General features: G+C 36.5%; 2 protein-coding genes and 1 long non-coding RNA gene across 3 annotated transcripts; all 3 read right to left on the reverse strand.

The window, feature by feature from the left end:
* Positions 1-270: 270 nt before the first annotated feature.
* LOC122583808 (DNA repair protein RAD51 homolog 2) lies at positions 271-8,223 on the reverse strand. Its single transcript, XM_043756183.1, has 12 exons — positions 8,050-8,223; positions 7,180-7,293; positions 6,673-6,825; positions 3,658-3,761; positions 3,291-3,354; positions 2,930-2,985; positions 2,744-2,824; positions 2,603-2,662; positions 2,407-2,498; positions 1,548-1,664; positions 1,223-1,366; positions 271-697 (listed from the first exon to the last, which is right to left on the reverse strand). Exons 1-12 carry the CDS (start codon positions 8,134-8,136, stop codon positions 672-674), a joined length of 1,098 nt encoding a protein of 365 aa, XP_043612118.1. The 5' UTR covers positions 8,137-8,223; the 3' UTR covers positions 271-671.
* A 2,499-nt stretch (positions 8,224-10,722) lies between these two features.
* Positions 10,723-15,955, reverse strand: LOC122582173 (putative disease resistance RPP13-like protein 1). Its single transcript, XM_043754532.1, has 2 exons — positions 11,882-15,955; positions 10,723-10,977 (listed from the first exon to the last, which is right to left on the reverse strand). Exon 1 carries the CDS (start codon positions 15,837-15,839, stop codon positions 11,892-11,894), a length of 3,948 nt encoding a protein of 1,315 aa, XP_043610467.1. The 5' UTR covers positions 15,840-15,955; the 3' UTR covers positions 10,723-10,977; positions 11,882-11,891.
* Positions 15,956-16,510: 555 nt separating this feature from the next.
* On the reverse strand, positions 16,511-18,076 carry LOC122582174. The gene is made up of 4 exons (XR_006321128.1): positions 17,951-18,076; positions 17,702-17,845; positions 16,691-16,816; positions 16,511-16,530 (listed from the first exon to the last, which is right to left on the reverse strand). It is a non-coding gene; the product is annotated as an uncharacterized LOC122582174 (long non-coding RNA).
* Positions 18,077-18,081: the final 5 nt, after the last annotated feature.

An 18,081-nucleotide genomic window follows, 5' to 3' on the forward strand; every position in this document is an offset into this window, starting at 1 on the left:
TTGGGTTCGAATCTTGTCAAAGGCAAACTTGAGATAATCAAGAGATTATTAAGTGGTTGAGATTCACCTGGACACTAGTCTGGCCCAAATGGTACATAGGATCATGAGGTTTCCATCCAATTACCCTTAATTTATATTCCGCATTATAAAGGCTTAAAAAGTTGATTTAAGTTAAAAAGTTGTATTTACCCACCCTCTACATCTCTTTGAGACATCTTAAATTATCATGATGATATCTCCTTGGGGACCTATCAAACTATACTTACAAGCTTTTAAAAAATATATGGCTAAAGGTCCTTGTAATAAATACCAGGCAACTGATTAGAATCAAAGATTACAATCAGGTGAGGGAGGGCACCGAAATGTTTACAAATGTTAGCCAGTTTATAATGAAACTGGACTTGTACTCCGTACTCCCAACAATCATGTTGAGTACTGATTAAATGACATCTATAATTTTGTAACAACATTTAGAATTGACAGCTTCACACTAATCTAAATCTTGGTTAACACTTTACTACCATTTACTACGAACAACAGCAAAACCTCTCAGGTCTGAAATCAAACATATAAGAAGACACAAGTACATCCGGTTCAAACATTTTACAGAAAGTCAGGCAGAATACAACTTAGTTGAGCATGTGTTGCTTTATGTTCTTCGCCTTATGTCTCTATGATAAAATTATGTCACTGTGACCTGCAAATTATCATAGACAAACTACTAAGCTATTTCCTAATCAACAAAATAACTTCCATGGTATATAGACTAATGTTAAATCCCTCCTAGTCCTACTGAGTATATAACATTAACAAATGCATGCAAGTAGCATGAGAATCGCATATTAATATGAAGTTAACCTAGAGAATGTTGACCATATGTATGCACACATGTAGACAAGCGGCTATAACAATTATACAGCTAGGTTGAAATTCATAGCATGCACCATTAAATTTCGGTTAAAGAATTAATGGACATCAGTCCTTTGCTAACTCTTAAGCATCAAGGAACTAAAAGATATTTGCCTATTAAAAAGAGTTTATTGTTGTGTAGGAAACAATTGGTTCAACAACTACTTACCTCTTATTTGTTTAGATTGTAAACCACAAGTTGTATTAAGATAATATATAAATAGAAGGCAATAAAAAAAAAGTAAAATCTGGGTAGTGACTGAATTACAGTAAGTTGTATTCGTATTGCTTGAACAGATAAATTAGAACATACCTTGGTGATCAATTGCGTTAATTTGTGGTCCTATCATTTCTACTCCAACGTCATCAAGCAATACTATTCCTTGTGAAGTAACTTCAAAAGGGAATGACAGTGATGGCGACATTGGAGATTTTGCCACCTTTATAAATCGCCGGCCTGCAAAAAAAATGATCATGACTGCTAAACATGCACTTACAAAGATTACAAGAACTAATTTAAAACTAAGTTCCAGCTTCGAAATAGAAGGATTTGTTACAAGGTATAATGACCGACTTCATCTTCAAAATTGCCACCACTAATCATAGCCTCATAGGTGTGGAAAAAGCATGAAACCAACCTGATCTAGATTCAAGAACAAGACGAATGGTAACAGCATGAGCCCAGTGTATTCCCAAAGCAGCAACAAGATGAGAATCAATATTTCCGGTACTGTCCACGGTAGCCGCCCTATTATCTGCAATTTTGTATTGAATATCTCAACTTACACTGGAAACTCGCACAATACATTTAACCAAGGTTGTGAAACTCGGCCGATACAGCCGATTTCACCGAGTCGAATCGTGTATCGGCCGATCGGGAATACGAGTTTGCCATACTCGGTTTGAAAATTGGCCAGGGTTCTAGACTCGTGTCAAATTAGTCAAGGCTCGGCCGTATCGGTCAAGACTCGGCTATATCGGTCGGCTGTATCGGATCGGGTCGACCAAGTCAAACTTTTTTCTTATGGTAAAGCTTTTATGAATTATGTTATTGTTCTTAGACAAATATGTTTAAGTTGAAAAATTATGTTATGTTTAAGTTTTATATATATATATATATATATATATATTTTTTTTTTTAACAACGAGTTAGTAGTTAGTATTCGAAACACCACAGTGGCATCCAATTAGGCAGTATGCAGTGCTCGAACCACACATGCCTGAGATGAAACCCAGGACTCTCGAAACCCCCCTAATAATCCACTCCTACAAATGTAGGAAGTGGGATTCGAACCCTCGTGGATTTCCCGAAGGTCAAAGACCTTACCAATGTGTTAATTTTTCTTACATATAATTTGAAAAACTATTATTTTATACATAAAAAACTCGCTATTTACCGATCCAAATTTTAAATCCTGACCCCCCCCCCCCCCCCCCGATCCGATCCCGATTTCTGAGTTCCGCAACCTAGCATTTAACACCACCATGACTTCCTACCTTGGAAAGAATACTGAGAGATTTGATTAGTGATTCGAGATCTAACTTGGTTTGTCATCACCACAGGTATTCGTGAAAATTCAGCAAGGGACCTGGAAATATCAATATGAAAGAGCAAATACGTTATTAAGATAATTAGTAACAGAGCTTTAGTGCTTTACAACAACCAAAAAAAGCTGAGAATGTTAAGTCTCACTTTAAAAATGATATATGCCAACCCAATGGATGTTGCCTTTGAGGTCCTAGCTCGTATTCCCTAGATACAACACAATAAGCATTATCTTTTAAATTTCGTATCGACTTATAGTGGTTAGTCGTTTGTGCAAAGTTAACTAACCCAGAAACAAGGGCAGCCATGCTATCGATGATTAGCAACTTCACTTGATGCTGGAGGAGTGAAACTTTGATTTTTTGCAAGCTGGAGACGAAATAGTGGAATATTGACAATCTCATACACATAGATAATTAGATGTAAAATGAACTTAGATGGCATACAAACATTAAAAAGAATTAACTTCTAAACCTCTCAGTGAACTCAGCAAGAGAACCAGGTCTTAAAACTGTGATCCTACCTGCCATCTACACAAAAACATGAAAGAGTACCTATATAAGTAAAATACTTCAAATAGAATAAAAACATATATTTCCATAGCAGATGCATGTTTATATCTCTTGATATCCAACATCAAGTGAGCATTTATTCGGTAACTCATACACATTTTTCTTTGTACTTCTATTGATACATTTTTTTGTATAGTTTGTTCCAATTTAGGGCACTTTGAAATATTATCTAGTGAGCAAACACTTACTTTAGTAACTATTTTTAATATTTAGGTGCTTGTGTCTGATTTTTAAAGATAAAGAGTGAGACAATTAAACCATACCTCTTTTGTTATGCCCTCCAAGCAAAATATTTCTGGGAAACTATTAAGACCAATTTCGATTAACCTGTAAAAATTGAAATATCTATTTATCAAGTAAAAATTATAAAAAAGGATAAATGATCAAACTAATTGGAACTTTAATTTCAAGCTAAAGCTAGAGCAAACATGTGTCAAAAGAAGAAATGATGAAAATGGAATCAAAAAGAATTATGGTACACATGCCTAGTCTATTCCATGGTTGACAGATGGTTTAGCCATTTACTGTCTCCGTATGTCCATATTTTCTATGCCATGTTAGGCATAGCTTTAGGCAAGTGGTTTAGTCATGTCAATCATTACTGAATAATGAAAGGCAGCTCACAGGTACCTTCTCGAATTAAATTTGGATTCTACATCAATATATATTACATGACCATCCAAGCCTCCATAACAAGACGGCAGTGCAGTCAAAAGAGCAATCTTCAAGCAGAACTGCAAGTTCAAGACTTCAAGAAATAAGCAAAAAATATGTTCAATTGCGCTATGATCTAAAACTTCTACTTAAGAAGAATGGCGTAAATGTTGGGTTTGTGAAGGCCTTACGGGCCTGCGGGCTATGTTTATTGATAAGGAAGCCCAAATTGGTTTTCTTGTTCAACAAGCAAAAACCTTAGCTGTCCTCCTATATATACCCCTCATATGTAATTGTAATTTGTATGGTTCAGATCATCAATAAAATACCTAGTTTGCAGCCGGTGGATTAGGCCCCCCATTGGGGCCGAACCACGTTAAATCTCGTGTGTCGTTTATCTATTTTCTAGTTGTTATCTTCTTGTTTAATTGCTTCCGTTAAGTGCTAAGGGTTGTTCCTAACAAGTGGTATCAGAGCCAAGGGGCTGTGTTTCACGATTAGGGTTTCGTTTTTTGTCTCTCTTGTTCGTGTTTTCTCTCAGTTTCCGCTGCTGTACCACCTGCTGCTATCTACAGCCATCGCGATTAGGGTTTCTTTTATCCTTGTTCGCCGCTGTTTGTGGCTGTTTGCTGCTGATTTGCTGATATATGCTCTGCTTATCTGCTGCTGTCAGCTACTGTTCAGCTGCTGTTTGCTGCAGAAATCTGCTTTTCAGCAGCTATTTGCTGTTTTCTGCTGATTTTGTTGCTGGATTACTGCTGTTGCTGCTGTTTATGCTTTCTATTCGATCTGGGTCTGGTTGGCAGCTGATCTGCTGCTGTTCCGCCGCGTTTCATCACTTGTTAACTGCCTGTCACCGCTATTGCAGCTGTCTTTGCTGCTGTCAGCTACCGCCGCCGATTGGAACTCTGTTAGGGTTTCTGTTTTTTGGGGTTATTTGGTGTTGATTGATCGATTGAAAGATATTAAAAGCATTGTTTCAGTTTTTCTTGTTCGAGAGGGTATTTGGCTACTGTTCTTGGTTACCATCGTCACATTCTTGTTCATCATTGATAAGAGGTTGAGGTATTGTCTCTATTCAGTTTATTGTTTGAGTTGTATCTCGGGTTATTCTGGTTCACGATCAGGATGTGGTTTTTGCGGGTGGTTGTTACTAAGTTTGATGTTGTGATATTACCTTGATCGATTAGAAAAGAAAAGAAGATAAGTACCATCGTTTGAAGTTAGACCGTTTCTGTTGGATATGGTACCTGTTTTGAAGAAAATAGAGCTAGCAGGTTTAGAGTGCTATGTATTTTGAGTATTCCTACTCTGGGGTTGTTGGTGTCGACACGAGTGAAAAAAGTTAGTCAAGTCATGGAACTAACGCTTTTTTTCTCTACTGTTGTTGATCGTTTGTTGTTAACTGGTTTGGACTGTGGATGATATTCCTTGTTTAGTTTTGATCAATGGTTTGACTTTTGAGTGGATCTTTGTACTGGTATTGGGGGAAGGTTTTCGCTGCTTGAATACGAGTGGAGGTTCGTCTCATGAAGTCTGGTTTAGCATGGGTTGGAATAACAGAGAGGGTAGGAGTTGTGCGTAGTTGACTTGTGGGGTTGCGTGAGGTGCTCAGGGTTTTAGAATCGCCCGAGGTTGATAAACTTCTGCTTATGAGAATGTGTCTGGGTGGTTGATGCATTGGGGCTCATTAGAAGGCAGTGAAGACTTTTGTTACAGATTCTGGTTTGCTTCATTTTATGTTACCTACTATAGTGAAGCACTGGTCTATTGTTTAGACTTTTGGAGTGTGCAGATTACTGCACTACCGAAAGAGTTGAACCAACTTTCGAAGAAAAGACTTGGCTCACGGATTCGAGAGTTATACGAGTCTGGTGTACGGTAGAGGACTCTGGGACTTTCAGATAATCTATTCGAGCGTATTCGAAGGTTTGAACTTAGACAGGATTTTGTTATAGCGGGAGCACGAGGAATGTGTTGACATATGTTGAAATCAACGTTAAGTTCTGAAGACCAGGGTTCCGAATGAAATCTCTCTTGTGATGCTACCGCTGGTGGAGAGTGTTGTTATTCCTCTGGAGTCTCTGGAGCCGGTATTTAAAATCAGTAGGAGCCGATTGAGATTGAGAATGAGTCATTGGTGGACTTTGCCATGACTGAGTCAGTTGTGTCTGACTGTATTGGAGTGGTTTACAGCTTCAATGGGCCTTTCAGGTGACTCATGAAAAGGGCTGTTGCAACTAGATCATTTGGGATGCATGGATTGAAGTTTGGTTTGGGAGCTGGACCTGTAAAGACTTCTGTTCCTATCTGTTTTTATTGAAATCTTAGCTTGTTCATGGAGAACTGAAGACTTGGGAAACTTCTGTTTTGAAGTTTTAGTTTGTTCTTGGAACCAAAGGCTTGAGGATTTCGGTTATCTGAAGATTACTGGAGTTACTGGATGACGTGGATATTGTTTGCTTGAATGGCGGGCTGAAATTTATCGCAAGGCATTCAAGTGGAAGATTGTTGGGTTTGTGAAGGCCTTACGGGCCTGCTGGCTATGTTTATTGATAAGGAAGCCCAAATTGGTTTCCTTGTTCAACAAGCAAAAACCCTAGATGTCCTCCTATATATACCCCTCATATGTAATTGTAATTTGTATGGTTCAGAGCATCAATAAAATACCTAGTTTGCAGCCGGTGGATTAGGCCCCCCATTGGGGCCGAACCACGTTAAATCTCGTGTGTCGTTTATCTATTCTCATGTTTTATCTTCTTGTTTAAATGCTTCCGCTGTGCAAGACTAAGGGTTGTTCCTAACAGTAAACTAGTAATATAGTCCAGCAACAAAACTATTTTGATAAAGATGAATATGGTTCAGCAGTTTAGAGATTTTATTAAGAATGAACTCAATGAGAACTGGTAACATAGTTCAAGAGACTTAAACAACATGTGTGTTTCCAAACATAATGTTGTGAGGAGTTAATGAATTGGAGAACTGACACACCTGGGTCTTTCCAATTCCTGCAGGTCCAACCAACTCTGTCAAAGCACCAAATGGTAGCCCACCAGATAAAGCTGCATCAAGACCCTTTAAATGTGTTGGAAGATGACCTGTGAGATGTTCATTCTGCATGCGTTGCTCCAGCAGGGATTGCACCTATAACGACAGCTGAAACAATTATGATTACTATACAATACAAAGAAGTAGATAGAGAGGTATCTGCACACACTGTATACCATGCTAAATGAAGATATGTGCCTGATTCTAGACAGATTGAAAAAGTGAATTAACTAAAGAGTAATACAAATTTAGCTGTAAGTATTCAAAAATGTATATGTTGGGATCGAATCTCTTCAGAATCTGCATATTATAGCTAGCACATGACAAAAAGCTGAGAGCTGTAATCTAACTTTGACTGTTATGGCCTTCTGAGGACAGAGTTAATATGTCTGCTATCTTCACTAATGAAGTGGCAAAAAGAATTGGGTTCAATTGAGAGAGTGAGTTTACCGTTTGATAGGGTGGAGAAGCAACCTCACTAATGAGAGCTATTGCAAATGTTACCTCTGCTAAACCCACATCCAACAATTCCATTAACTCGAACTCTGTCAACGATAATGCATCCTAACAAAAAACAGCATTTAAGACAATAAAGTCAATGATTAAATTCTGGGATATAGCTTTACAGCTTAGACAGGCTATCGTTAATATCACATGCCTGCTAAAACAGATCTGGCTCAACTTTGCAACTTAGAATTACTTATGTCTAATATCCTGCTAAAACAGATTTCGTACTATAAGTGGTCCAAGCATTTTTGCTTACCTCCTCTTATTTATGAGATTGTAATTCAAGTAAAATGATAGTGATTACCAGTTAAAACTGTTTGACATCTAACATTTTTTACAAGTCACGATCGTTGCTCGTGACCAAATTACAGTGTCAAAGAGCAGCTGATTTGATTCCAAAAATCAAATAGAAGCTATCTTTATCTATCCATATGCTACATTATAAAGTATTAGATTCTTTCCAAATTTTTAAACTATGTTGTTGATAACCCCAATATGCCCCTCTTTTTTTTATTCACTATTATAAAGATCTCCGCTAAAAAAAAAATACCTATAATATCTACCCTTAGCTCTTAAATAACTACAGTCCTCCTTTTACATCAATTATTTTTACATTAATAATCACCCGTTACTACACCACCGCATCGCGGGGGAAATATAATAATGGAACCTTAGAATACAATGCAATCGAAATGATTGGATTAAACTATATAATATAGATAATGAAAGATAGGGTTTAACATATAATAATTTATTAAGTTTCTATAATTAAATTATATACTAATATAGATATAGATATAGATAATATCATACCTTTGCCGTGATGATATTTCGAGCAGCAAAAATGTTGGTAATGGATTTGGGCAGCAGACCCATTTCACTGATTAGCTTGTTCGCCATATCCCGATCTCTCCCGCCAATTTTTCTTTTTCTTTTACTCCGTATTTTTTTTTTTATACTTTTATTTTCTTTTGTGATATAAAAGAGATTCTTTCTGAAATATATTTGATAGATAAACAATGGGTTTGGGTTTATTTAAACTGTTTTAGTATTTGGAGTAGTCCACACTCCACAGGCCCAAGATGTAATTTACCCAACCCATCTTAACATCTACGAGCATAGTGACCGCGTGTTGCAGCGGCTAGAAGGTGATAACAATATAAAAGGGAGGTAGTGGTGGAGATCGAAGAAGGCGGTGGAGAAGGAGGACGCCAACGAAGGGTGATAGAAGGTCCGAGGTCGATGAAAGTGTGTAATGATTAGAGAGAATGAGAGGAATGGAGGGGGTAGGGTTAACGTGAGAACCACGAATATGGAGAGAACCGTGAAAACCACTAGTTTTCCTCCCACTTTCTTCATTTTTGTGTGGTTTTTTTTTTTTTTTTTATTTTTCACTTTTTGAAAAAAAATTTTGTTTCTTATTTTCTTTTAACAAAAACTCATTCTAAAAAAAAATTATATATTTTTTTTGTAAAAAATCATATGGGTTACGTGTTAAAAAAATGTATGGATACGGTACAGGCGTTACCCCACATCCATTCTAAAGGGGTTGTCACCGGACTCATATGGGAATTGTATGGATTTGATGGGCGGCGATCCAAGAGAAAGTGACGGTTGTTATGGTACGGGCTTTGCCCTTAATGCTAAGGGCAAAGCCCTTAGAGATGATTTTTCAATGGTTTTCACGGTTCTCACCATATATGTGGTTCTCACTTGATCTCTTCACGAAATGGAGGTATATATATATAAGGATTTTGTATTTAAGTAAAGGTATTTTGGGAAGAAAAAAAGTGTTGAATTCAAGAGATTCAATACTCTTTATAAGGGAGTATAGAAATCTATATCTATAAAGTACTAGTATTTTACCAGCACAATGTGACGGTGGTGGTAGCGGCAGTATTGTGGTGGCGGCGATGGTTGGTAGCGGTGGTGGCATGACAGGTGGTGGCAGTATGGTTGTTATTGTAAAAATAAGTAATCTAAAAGGGATGGTGTAGTTAATTTAAGAGTTAATGGGTCTATGTTGTAAATTATTTCATTATGGGTATTACAGGTTTTTAAGTGCAGATGTTTAATTTAATGAATAGAAGAGAAAATTAATTAATTCATTAAGGGTAGAATAGTCATTTCGCATAGGGACATTTTTATGAGATCGAGTGTTGAAAAGTATTGGGAGAGAGTGTGTGATGATTTTTAAAAAATAGTAGAGATTAGAAGAGTACACACACAATGCGACGATGGTGGTGACATGTGGTGGTGGTGGTGACGGGTGGTAGTGGCACGCGGTGGCGATTGGTGGTGGTGATGACAAGTAATGTAGGTTATTAGTGTAATGTAATTATGATCAATTGTTGAATGTTGAAAAAGTTGAAAATTAAATTTGATTTAAGATATAGAGCATATCTATATACTATATTATAAAGCAAATTCACTTTTGAACTTTCTAACTTTTCAACATTCAACATTAATATTAAATCTCAACCACTCATTTGTTTTCTCTCTGCTTAAATCTCAACCACTCATTTTTTTCTCTCTGCTTAAATCTCAACCACTTATTTTTTTTCTTTCTTCCATAAATCATTTTATTCCTCTAATTCATTCAAAATCTTTTATCTCAAAAACCGTACATTGATAAATTATAATAATTATATTGGTGTTTTTAAATTTTATGTTCTTTCATTAGAGATGTCATTCAATAAACTTTCAACGAATTTTTAAATCCGAGGGCGGAGGCTGGACGCCTAAGGCATTTAGCTATCACACTCTATGACCTATCACCTCCTATTATCTATCATACTCTAAGACCTATCACCCCTACCATCTAACCGCCGCAATGCGTAGGTACTTTGTCTCGAAGATAATAAATCACTTCCATTTTGCTTGGCACTTTGAAGAAAAAAAAAACTTTCATTTTGATTGAAAGTGTGTGATTCGTTGCTGTAAAATTGCAGATTACGAATCAAACTCATCAATGTAGTTATATTTCAAACTCACCAATGATGATCCTCTAAAGTTAAATATAATTTTACTAATGAAGTTGGGTGGAATATAACTCTTAGATTTAAATTTTAAAACTTATATTTAAATTTTAACTCTTGATTTTAATTTAGTGGACAAAAAATTTAACTTTATTGATAAAGTCCCAATCCTTTTCAAAATTCATTCTCATTCTAAAAATAAATCAAACCCACATTGATTCCAAATATAAAACCAAAAAGTCAAAAACCTCTATATTCGATAGCTCAGCGGTAGAGCGGCCTCTTGTGTATAGTTTAATAGGTAGTCGGACGTGGGTTCAAATCCCGCTCGAGGGAAAAACAGAGAGAGCAGCGAAGGGGGCCTTTCCTCGCTTCTGTCTTTTTTTAATAGATCAGTTCAGTCTTGATTTTAGGTGTGACTTGCTCGAGCTTAAAATCACTTATTATTAAAATTTATAAACGCTTTTTTTTCTTATATATTTTGATTTTAAGAGATAACAGGACTTACTTCATATAATTCGGTTTTGGATTATAGGGGCGACGTCACACCAAGTTCAATGAACACAATATATAAGACTATAAGAGGCATACAAGTGAAAATTGGATAACAAGTGACTGCAGTAACTACTTGAACATACAAGCCAAAACAATTCATAATGATCAATCATGTCTATTGGCAGTCCTGTTATCTCTACTCCATCATTCAGCCATGAAGTACTTAAAATGGAAATTGGAGACTTGGCCACCTTCATAAATCGTTCCCCTGCATTATAATTGATTCATTAATCCTTCATATGATATTTAACACTAGATATTCACCAACATTAGGCTCAAAATTGCAGGATTTGGTACAGAATTTCTTCATCACCTCCTCTGATATGTCAATATTATGCACATGTTCTATGGGAATTTGCTTTTTATTTACTTAATTATTTATTTCAAGTGAACCATAAGGACCATTTATTTAGTTACTCTTATCTATATCTGTTGGTTAGGTCTTCTTTTATCATCAGTTACAAATTACAAAAACAAAATTACCAATATAACAAGGTAATATCAATGCATGATTTTTACAGCAGCGACAATGATACATACAAATTAGATCAATTCAGGTAAATGATGAACACGGTGCATCTAATCGATAGATTTTGGGTTAACCTGCAAACATTTTTCTTCTTCCATTTTTGAACTTCTTATAGATATAGATAACTAATATGTTAAAAATATACGAGTAATTAAACTATATAGTTACCATAATTATCTATATTTTCGATTTTAAATCGGAAACATTCAACCTTTTAGCTAATATTGATTTTTAACCTGACACATTCGATATAGAACACTACCTAAATCGGCCAGTAGGTATATCGCAAACTAGCAGGATCTAATCATATGTGTTGAAAAACCAAACTGATTCGATTTCAAGTACAAAACAACATTAGTCCAGTGAGCAGCAACGAGATGAGTATCAAAATTTCCAATATCTATGGTACTACCCTTGCACAGGACAATTGTAAAATTCATATATCAACTAACTAACTTGGAGATCTGCAAACACAATTGTTACATGACACCTAGGAAAGTATAACAAGATTAGCACTTGGCGGTCTTATTGAAAACATAAATGAATAGTAGAGATGTTTCTGAGTGCAAGGAGGGAGATGTACCCGAGGGAGATCATTCTATAGCAAGATGAGGAATTTGTGAGATGATGGGCCAGTACTTGCCTTTTCTACTACGATACTTTTTTCCCAGTCTCGGGCAATAATTCACACACAAACTTGAAAGCGAAGGAATTAGCGTCTCTGGCAAATCTCTAAGCTTTGGGCATGACCAAACTACTAATTCTTCAAGGCAAGTGAGGTGTTGCATCCCCTTTGAAAGTGATTTCATGTCCATAAAATTACTGATATATAGATAAGTTAGAGATGATGGAAGATGGAAACATGACGTAGTAGTATTGCTGCTATTCGTCATATCTTCTGCATTTGCAAATGGAATCACTCCAGAGTTCTCACCATACAAGATTAGAGTAACAAGAGAGGTTGGGAAATTTTGCACCCCCCAATCTAAAATGGGCTTCTTTAAGCCTCCTATTGACAGGTTGCTCAAATTTGGAGGCCACAAACCACAAGGAAAAGAGTAGTCAATACTTGGACAGTAACTTATCCACATATATTCCAAAGATGCAAGACTTTGCAAATGTTCATGAGGAAATGACTTTAGATTCTTGCAATTATTGATCAAAAGAGATCTTAGGCAAAGAAATGGGAGAAAACCAAAGCCTTTACATGGAATAGATTCTAAATTATCACAACTAGAAACCATCAACGTGGTGAGGTGAACTAAGCATCCTTCCGGGAACAACCTCAGTTTTGGCAATTTATAAATGACAAGAGATTCAAGCGATGACAAGAAGTTATTAAGAAGCCAATTCACCTCCAGATTATGACAATTCTCAATATTAAGAATTTTCAAAGAGGACGGAAGGTTGTGATTTGTTGGAAAGGTCAAAGATGTAATTGAACCACAACCGGATATCTTTAACTTCTCGATATTATTTGGACAATAGTAACTCTCTAACCTCAGACAATTGTTAATTTCAACTTCTCTAAAAGATTGTATGCTAATCACAGAATTTACCTTTTTCTCTTCCAGGGATAACAAATTTACACACCCACTTACTTCCAACTTCTGCAAACTCAGAAGAATTTCACATGCCTCCACGTCTGATTTCCACAAATGTCTAACTTCATCACATTGTAAAATGCGTAAATTTTCAACTGCCTGGAGATGAGCTAAAACTTCACCAGATAGCTGAGTAAGTCCTTTGATATCACACATTGTCAATCTATTGATTGATGAAGATAGACCAACTATGCTTCTCAATACCGATACTGAACATCCTTGTATATCTAAAACCCGAAGTGACGGTATTAACTCAACTGCCACCACATCTAGTGCCGGACAACTGATTATAGACATCTCATGAAGACAAGGAAATGATCCAGCAGTTCCTTCTTTGTCACCAGTTGACCATTCCTTCCAGTCCTGCATATCTTTAAATTCCAAAACTTCAAGTGATGGAAATGCGACACCATAGGGAGAGTTGAGAGGTGCAAGTAACTCCGGACCCAATATTTTCAACCCATTCATGCTTTGAACTAACAACTTCTGAAGTGACGGTAGATGTCCAAGTGTTGGTAAACATATACAACTTCTAGAGCCACATAAAGTAAGCTGGGTTAAGAAAACATATGAGGGATCCCCGACCCAACTAGGAAATTTTTTTCCACCATAGTACAAAATCTTGAGGCTTGTTAACATCTCAAAAGGCTGTAGCCCTTCCAGAACTTCATATTCAGTCACTTCATTACGAGAACTATCAAAGACATCACTCCATTTCATCTCCATATCACAAAGGCCCTTCTTTTGCTGTAAGTTTGCCTCCTTGGCTTGTGTTGCATCTATCACTTTATCGAGCCTTTCAATGGAAAGTTGACCTTGAAGATGCAATAGGCCCTTAAGATCAGATATTTTAAACTCATCAGCTCCTCCAACGATGACTTTGGAAAGCGTTTGCAGACCTGTCAACTCACCAAGTCGTAACGGCGTCTTGGTTAGCTTTGGAGTATCTCTAATGTCAAGATGTCGCAGGTTTACTAACTTTACAGCACTATTTGGCAAGCTAGATAAATGTGGACATCCAGAAAGCAACAAGCTTTGTAGATTATAAAGGTCACCGACTTGTTCGGGTAAACATGTGATGTCAGTGTTGGAAAAATTGAGATACCTCATATGTTTGAGACTACCAATAGATTGTGGTATCTCTGTAATGTTATAATTAGCTAGGCTTAGCACCCTTAGGAACTGTAGTTGGGGAATTAGCTCGGTAAGAACCTTGTTTGATAAGTAAAATCTTTGCCATGTAAACAACTTTGTAACTGACATAGCTAAGAAAGTTCGCAAGCATCTAACTCTTTTTAATGCCTTGAACTTTCTGTAGACTCCATATCGTTCACGAATAAATGAAAGGTGGTGGAACTTCTCTAAAGCTTCAGTCTTGGCGTAAACATCTATCATATCACCAAATGTATAAAAGAACTCTCTTGAGACACTTGTGGCCAAGTCATTTATCAGCTCATGCATTGCATATCGTGATTTATCAATGGTAGACTGCTGAAAAAACGATCGTGACTCTAGCTCTTCAAAACACTCCCTTCCTAAGCTCTCCATTAACTTGCTGCCTTTCGAATCCTGCAAAAGTCCTTCTGCCATCCATAGTAGGACCAGTTCATCCTTGTCAAATAAGTAATCCTTAGGAAATAAGCAACAATATGCAAACATTTGCTTTAAATGCGGTGGGAGATCATAGTAGCTGAGCCTTAGAGCTGGAAGAATTTCATTCTGCAAATTCCATATTTCACTATTCAACAACTCCTCCCATTCTTCATTCTTCGTCTTTGTTCTCAATACCCTCCCTAGTGTCCTCAAAGCCAAAGGCAATCCGCCACATTTCTTCACGATACCTTCACCATATGATTTGAGGGTTGGATGTGAATCAAAATTTTGTTTACCTAATGCATGCTGAGCAAATAAAGATAAAGATTTTTCATTTGACAAAAGCTCGAGAGGGTAAGATTGAGCAGAGTCCATTACAGATGCAACCGTGGTTTTCCGTGTTGTTACAATTATTTTACTCCCGGATGCCCCTACAACGAAAGGGCGTTGGAGGAGTTCCCAATCATTGTAACTTTCGTTCCATACATCGTCTAGAACAAGTAGGAACCTTTTACTTGAAAGTCTTTCCGAAAGGGCCACATGAAGCTGATTAAGAGTTTCAAACTTTTTGTCTTCCCCACCCACATCTTTGAAAATAGCCTTGCTAATATTAAATACATCGAACTCGTCTGTCACACAAACCCATGACATGAGTTCAAAGTGATCCTTAACTTTCTTATCATTATACAATACTTGTGCAAGAGTGGTCTTGCCAATCCCACCCAAACCAACAATGGACACAATGCTGAAGTTTTCATCACATGATTCGTTTCCTAACAACTTCATTAGCAATGCCTCTTTATCCTCATCACGACCCACAATTCTGGTTACATCAACCAATGAAGTTTCCTCTAATCGTCTACTTGTTCTATGTGATTTCTCAACATTACTAATCAAACCCAGAATACTTTTCTCCTCAACAAGAGCACGCAATTTGGTTGTAATCTCATCGAGCTTATAACTCATCTTACGACCATACTTTATGCTATGAGGAGCGACACTAGTACAACAAGTTGGAATAACTTTCAATACCTTACTAATATTGGCATTAGATGTCTCTTTCAATTGGTACTGCATAGCTTCGGTGGCCAAATCATCGAGTATATCGTCTATTTCGTAAGCCAAATGCTCAAGTTTGTTGAGCCACAACTGAACAGAACTGTCTTTGATGTGCTTCTGACCTGCATCAACAAGGACAGCTTGAATCTGGGACAAAGTGCTTTTCCAGTTCTCCAGCTCAGAATATATTCCTGCAGATCGAGCTAGCCTGATCAAGTCAGCAGAGGCCAGCTTCTCAAACAACACCGTAATAAATGCTCCTATAAAGATTTCGGCAATAGCCATATGTAAAAAGGGGAAGACGGCCTGTTTCTTAAGGTTTGAGTTTTAATTTCAGATATTGTTTGGGTTGAAAATTGGCAAATAATGCAAAGGAGTTGACTGAAGATGTGTGGATCACATAAAATGACTATAAGACACCAATCACACCAACTGCATAGCTGTCATTGTTTGAAAATATTAAAATAAATATGATATTCCACTTTGAGATTTTTATCTCTCATGACAACTGAGCACGTTTGTTGATGTGGGTGACATGGACAGTGGACATATATATATATATACATATATATATATTCTTTAAAGTAACTTTTTACTTTTTTTAATAAAGAAGTCATATGTTACGTCACCGCCGCATTGGCAGAATGCCTAGTCAACGCCGAATTAGTTATTGATCATCAAGAAAGTCAATGTTGTTACAAAGGGGATAAAGAAAGCCAACTTTGGCTGTTCTTGTAGAGAATCAAATTTCCATAGTGAAAAGTAGATTGTTATTTTACGACATTTAACCAATTATAAATCATGTCAAAATATTAGATGCCCATATTATTTAATTATTTAACATTATTAATAAAAATAGTTAGTTATTCGGTATTAGTAGATAAAAAAAATATATTTAAGCATGCATAATATAGACACAATGAAAACAAATAAACACATATGCCATGGAAGTACCTGTCCTCTTTGTCTGGATCCGCTTCAAGTAGTAGTAACACAATATGCAGATCATATAAAAAATCGTCATTGATATTATTACAAAATGCCGTTAAGTTAATGATTATGCTTCCCAAGACAACTAATTACTTTTGTTTAACACTATCAAAACTACAAATAGTAAATGTGTAATTAGTACTTACTGCTAAGAATGTACTGCTATGGCGGTTTTTTTCTTTTTAGGATGACCGACCCATTATCGTCCCCCATTGACCCATCGAAACTTTGACAAAATGTGGCTAAAGGTCCTCGTAGTAAATACCAGGCAACTGTTTAGAATCAAAGATTAGAACCTTGTGAGGGAGTGCACCGAATTGTCTACAAATGTTGCCAGTTCATAAATAAATTGGACTTGTACTCCGTACTCCCAACAATAATGTTGAGCAATCTCGACTGAATATCAATAACTTTGTAACAACATTTAGAATTGACAAGTTTCACACTAATCTAAATCTTGGCCAACACTTCACTACGATTTTCTAGAAACAGCAAAACTGTCAGGTCTGGAAACGAAATCAACATATAAGAAGACACAAGTACATCTGGTTCCAAACATTTTGCAGAAAGTCAGGCGGGATACAACTTAGTTGAACATGTGTTGCTTTATGTTCTTCGCCTTATGTCTCTATGATAAAATTATCATACACAAACTACTAAGCTACTTCATAATCAACAAAATAACTTCCATGGTATATAGACTATCGCTAAATCCCTCCTAGTCCTACCGAGTATATAACATTAACAGATGCATGCAAGTAGCATGAGGATCGCATATTAATATAAAGTGAACCTAGAGAAATGTTGACCATGTGTATGCACACATGTAGATGACCGGCTTTAACAATTATACAGCTAGGTTGGAATTCATAGCACGCACCATGAAAGTTCGGTTAAAAAATTAATGGACATCAGTCTTTGCTAACTCTAATGCATGAAGGAACTAAAAGATATTTGTCTATCAAACAGAGTTTATTGTTGTGTAGAGAACAATTGGTTTAACAACTACTTGCCTCTTATTTGCTTTTAGATTGTAAACCACAACAAGTTGCATTAAGATAATATATAAATAGAGGCCAATATAAGTAAAAACTGGGTAGTGACTGAATTACAGTAAGTTGTATTCGTATTACTTGAACAGATATATTAGAACATACCTTGGTGATCAATTGCGTTACTTTGTGGTCCTATCATTTCTACTCCAACGTCATTAAGCAATACTATACCTTATGAAGTAACTTCCAAAGGGAATGCCAGTAGTGGCGACATTGGAGATTTTGCCACCTTTATAAATCGCCGGCCTGCGGAAAAAAAAAAAGATCATCAATGTGAAACATGCACTTAAAAAGATTACAAGAACTAACTTAGAACTAAGTTCCAGCTTCCAAAATAGAAGGATTTGTTACAAGGTATAATGACGACTCCATCTTCAAAATTGCCACCTCTAATGATAGCCTCATAGGTGCGGAAAAAGCATGAAACCAATCTGAACTAGATTCAAGAATAAGACGAATGGTAACAGCATGAGCCCAGTGTA

This window comes from Erigeron canadensis, chromosome 9 (genome assembly GCF_010389155.1).
Source record: "Erigeron canadensis isolate Cc75 chromosome 9, C_canadensis_v1, whole genome shotgun sequence".
NCBI lineage: Eukaryota > Viridiplantae > Streptophyta > Magnoliopsida > Asterales > Asteraceae > Erigeron > Erigeron canadensis.

Bases quoted from the DNA above. Each gene is read 5' to 3' on its own strand.
- LOC122583808 (XM_043756183.1), bottom strand. From the start codon at position 8,136: ATGGCGAACAAGCTAATCAGTGAAATGGGTCTGCTGCCCAAATCCATT. The intron at 6,826-7,179 runs GTAAACTCACTC...CTGTCGTTATAG, and splicing joins CTTCTCCACCCTATCAAACG to GTGCAATCCCTGCTGGAGCA. The intron at 3,762-6,672 runs GTGTGTCAGTTC...TTGAACTTGCAG, and splicing joins CAGGAATTGGAAAGACCCAG to TTCTGCTTGAAGATTGCTCT.
- LOC122582173 (XM_043754532.1), bottom strand. From the start codon at position 15,839: ATGGCTATTGCCGAAATCTTTATAGGAGCATTTATTACGGTGTTGTTT.